The sequence below is a fragment of the Brassica oleracea genome, chromosome C7 (genome assembly GCF_000695525.1).
Source record: "Brassica oleracea var. oleracea cultivar TO1000 chromosome C7, BOL, whole genome shotgun sequence".
Taxonomy (NCBI): Eukaryota; Viridiplantae; Streptophyta; class Magnoliopsida; order Brassicales; family Brassicaceae; genus Brassica; species Brassica oleracea.
This window is the reverse complement of record NC_027754.1, coordinates 48,008,422-48,012,060: the sequence shown is the minus strand read 5'-3', so window position 1 is coordinate 48,012,060 and position 3,639 is coordinate 48,008,422. Positions and strand designations below refer to the sequence as shown.

General features: G+C 33.3%; 1 protein-coding gene across 1 annotated transcript; it reads right to left on the bottom strand.

Moving 5' to 3' along the window:
• Nucleotides 1-234: 234 nt before the first annotated feature.
• On the bottom strand, nt 235-3,246 carry LOC106304705 (probable WRKY transcription factor 13). The gene is made up of 3 exons (XM_013741100.1): nt 2,753-3,246; nt 1,494-1,805; nt 235-644 (listed from the first exon to the last, which is right to left on the bottom strand). Exons 1-3 carry the CDS (start codon nt 3,121-3,123, stop codon nt 461-463), a joined length of 867 nt encoding a protein of 288 aa, XP_013596554.1. The 5' UTR covers nt 3,124-3,246; the 3' UTR covers nt 235-460.
• Nucleotides 3,247-3,639: the final 393 nt, after the last annotated feature.

Genomic DNA, 3,639 nt, shown 5'->3' with positions numbered 1-3,639 from the left:
TGGATGGAGTTTCTTAGTTAAAAATATTAAAACTCAAATCCCATGGTCTTAGGTTTTATTCTAGAGTGGTTTAACAAAAATCACCTAAATCTTTCCAAGTTATTGAAATCATCTAAAACTCCGTTAAAAGTCAAATCACTTCAAATGTTATATTGAATACACTCCCCCTAGTCCTCGGATTGAAAAAGTACAGTAGTCATACTAGAGTTGCTCAAAAAAAAAAAATTCATATTACAAAACACAAACCTAAACCACCACACAAACACATTACACATGTTTTTAAATAACATCATCGTACCTATTTCTTAGGGATAACATGTACATTGTTATTTCCCCTTTCTTAGTTTTATGCAGATATTGATTAATTATATCGATGATTAGTTCGACGTAAGATTGATTCGTTTTTTTTTTTTGGGATCAACTGATTGATTCGTTCTAGATTAAAAAAAAAATCAGAATATCACCAGAAGAAGTTGGAGAGAGGAGAGTGGTGAGAGGAGGAGAGAGAGTCGTTGTCGAGATGATTTGAAGGAGAGTGAAGATGTCTTCCTTCGTAAGTAGTGATTACCATTCTTGGATCATCTGCTAATCTCTCCACTCTCTTCTTCACCCTACACTTTTCTTGTGTGCATCTGTAATAGCTCCTACCATTTTAAATTTGAAATGATTAGTCAACTTAATTTCGTTTTTATCATTTACAAAAATAAAATATGCACCGCAACATTATACATATGTGCATCTATTAGTGCCCAAAAGAGAAGATAGTTTTTTTCCAGTACCCCAGCATAAAACCAATGTTCAACTATAGTCTAGAAAATATTTTCCTATTTTAAATTAAATGAAGATTCGTGTACCAAACTATATACACATATGGGAAACCGAAATATCTAATGCTATATATAAATATCAAACAGATGATAAGAAGGCAAATGGAACTTTATTTTTGAGCTCATGATAAAACTTTATGAAAGAGCTAAAGTAAAATTTTGAAGGACTATACCAATTAATTACCCAAACAAATCATTGCTGGTAAATGTCAAATGTCAACTTGAGAGAGAGAATTAATATCTTAAGGAAACCCCATATGAAATCATTTTCCTTTTTTTTTTTTGTAAACGGTTACTTCTTTTCTTACTTTACCGTATAACTAATAATCCCCACTGGGGCAATAGTCTATGTTATACATATTTACTACAGAGAAATACCAGCAAGATTCTATTAATAATTTTCATTTCACTAGCAAAATCCCAAAGCAAATTATAGTCTTTACATTAAGTTAACGTTAAGAACTTGAATAATATACAGATTGATAATTAACCCAATTAAAAAATCTCTCAAGTCTTATGGTAGTCATCATTACCTCCAAGCAATAATTAAAGCCAATAAACAATATACACTAAAAAAAAAATACTGAAATAGAGATAAAACAATTTTGAATCAGTATAAGAAAAATAGTTATTTACTTATAAGCTAATCTAAGAAAAACAAATTACCTGGGATGTTGAGTGTTCTTGACAACTTTCTGGCCATATTTTCTCCATCTATATCCATCATCTAACACGTCAACATCGCTCAGTGTCTTGAAGCAAAACCAAGGCTCCCTCACTTTTCTTCTTGTCTTAAGCTTCTTCATCTTCAGGGTAGGCACTACTCCTAACGGCTTCGTGGTATGCTTATGACGAGGAGGAGTTTCATGATGTTGATGATCATTAATACCGCCACCTTCACCAACATCATTATCAATCTCAGTTACATGGTTGTTTTTCTTGCTGTATCCGTGGTATCCTGCTTGACTACTCCATGCCCTAAATTACATTAACACAACGCATCTGACATAATAAGTAGCTGCGTGCATGGCCACTTAAACCAAATGTAAATTTAGTCAAAGTACAAGCAGGGGCGGACGCAGGATCATAATTAGACGGGGGCACATGACGTTTGTTTCATTATGTCTAGTTCTATGTTAGAGGGCATTTCTTAAACTGGTACTAATCATTAAAGGAAAATTAAAAATTAGATGGGGGCACGTGCCCTGTACGTCGCTAGCTCCGTCCGCCACTGAGTACAAGCTGTATACGTCAAAGGAGCTTTCATCAACATATTAAAAATTTTAGGATTTTTCTTTAACTTTTGGAAAATTGTATTGTTCATTTCATCATTTGAATGCAAGAGTTTTACACTTTAAATGACGGATTGTATGTGCGGCGTGCGCATATAGTATTATATATGAGCTATGGTATGAATATGTAGAAAAGCATTAAATATACTTTTGAAAGTGGTAACTTATCGCTAACTCCCTTTAAGTATTAGTATAGTATATGCACGACGAATATGTGATGAATTCATCATAAAGGAATCATCATATCATATGACAGGAATGTAAATAGGGAGATTATATATATATAAAGTTGTTGTCGTAGAAATATATTATACTCTCTCAGTTTTAATTCAGGTGATTGTTGTTATTTCACAGTAGATTGATGTTTTCACATATCTATGTAACTTTAATTTATCAAAACTGGGTAACCATTTGTATTTTTATTATTTTTGTTTATAATTAAATAAATTGGTTTTAAATTATATTTCAAAAGTTTTTTTTTTTAGAAAATGTAATTTCATAGTATGTGTGCAAAAAACCAAAATTTTTCTGTAGACCCTTGTAAATATTTTTCTCGACAGATTCTCTAACTTAATTTTTTTTGGAAAAAGATTCTCTAACTTATTTAATGTACTATTTTCATAAGTAACTTACCATGGATTTAAAGAGGGTCTTTGAGATGATATACCACTGGTAAGACAATGATGATCAGTATTAACAATACCATCATGAACATCCCTTTGCTTTGGTGAAGATAAAGAAGAGATCGAGATTAGGGTTTCCGGAAGATTCGCCATGACATTGATTGGATCTTGAGGATTAATAACAAAGGAAGAGGAATTATTGTGAAGGAAGGAGTTTAAGGAGTGATGACTTAGAAATGGAGAAGATGAAGACGAAGAAGATGATGAAGATAGTGTTTGATTAGGGAAAGAGAATAAAAGCCCTAGATGGTTAGTATTATTAGGGTTTATAATGTTTTGTGGTTCATCAAACAAGCTTATTGCTTGGTTTATCGTACCCATCTTTCTCTTTCTTTCACGCAGAAGCTCGAAGGAGACGAGACTGTGTGTCTGCGTGTGCAAGAGAGGAGAGGAGAGGGAATTTTGTTTTTGGTGGATATTGGTTTGATTTTGGGTTGAGGCAATCCAGTCCATCCATGTGAGTGTTTCGACAAATATATAAATGTTGGAAAATAAAGCTGCATGTGGGTCCAGTTGGAGTGGCTTTGTTTTACATGTGACTAAATGCTAAAGATTATTTTCCCTGATTTTGAAATTAAATATAAACTGATAAACAGTATTTGAATATCTATATTAATAACGTTTATATTTCGGTGTTACTCTTTAGCAAATTTGGATGTTTAAGTGAGATGGAAAAAAACAAGAGAGAGAGAGGTGTCTCTCTCCACTCAGCCGTCAAACCCTAGTTCATCCATCTCTACCGTTCGTTTTGAAGGAGGCCGACGACACAGTTTTCACCGTTGGTCTCCTGCCCCACTGGATTCTTCTTGTTCTAGCCACACCAACCGATCCTATCTT

Coding starts and splice junctions, on each gene's coding strand:
- LOC106304705 (XM_013741100.1), bottom strand. CDS start 3,123: ATGGGTACGATAAACCAAGCAATAAGCTTGTTTGATGAACCACAAAAC. Junction 1,806..2,752: donor AGACCCTCTTTAAATCCATG/GTAAGTTACTTA, acceptor AATGTAATTTAG/GGCATGGAGTAGTCAAGCAG. Junction 645..1,493: donor AAGAACACTCAACATCCCAG/GTAATTTGTTTT, acceptor TTAAAATGGTAG/GAGCTATTACAGATGCACAC.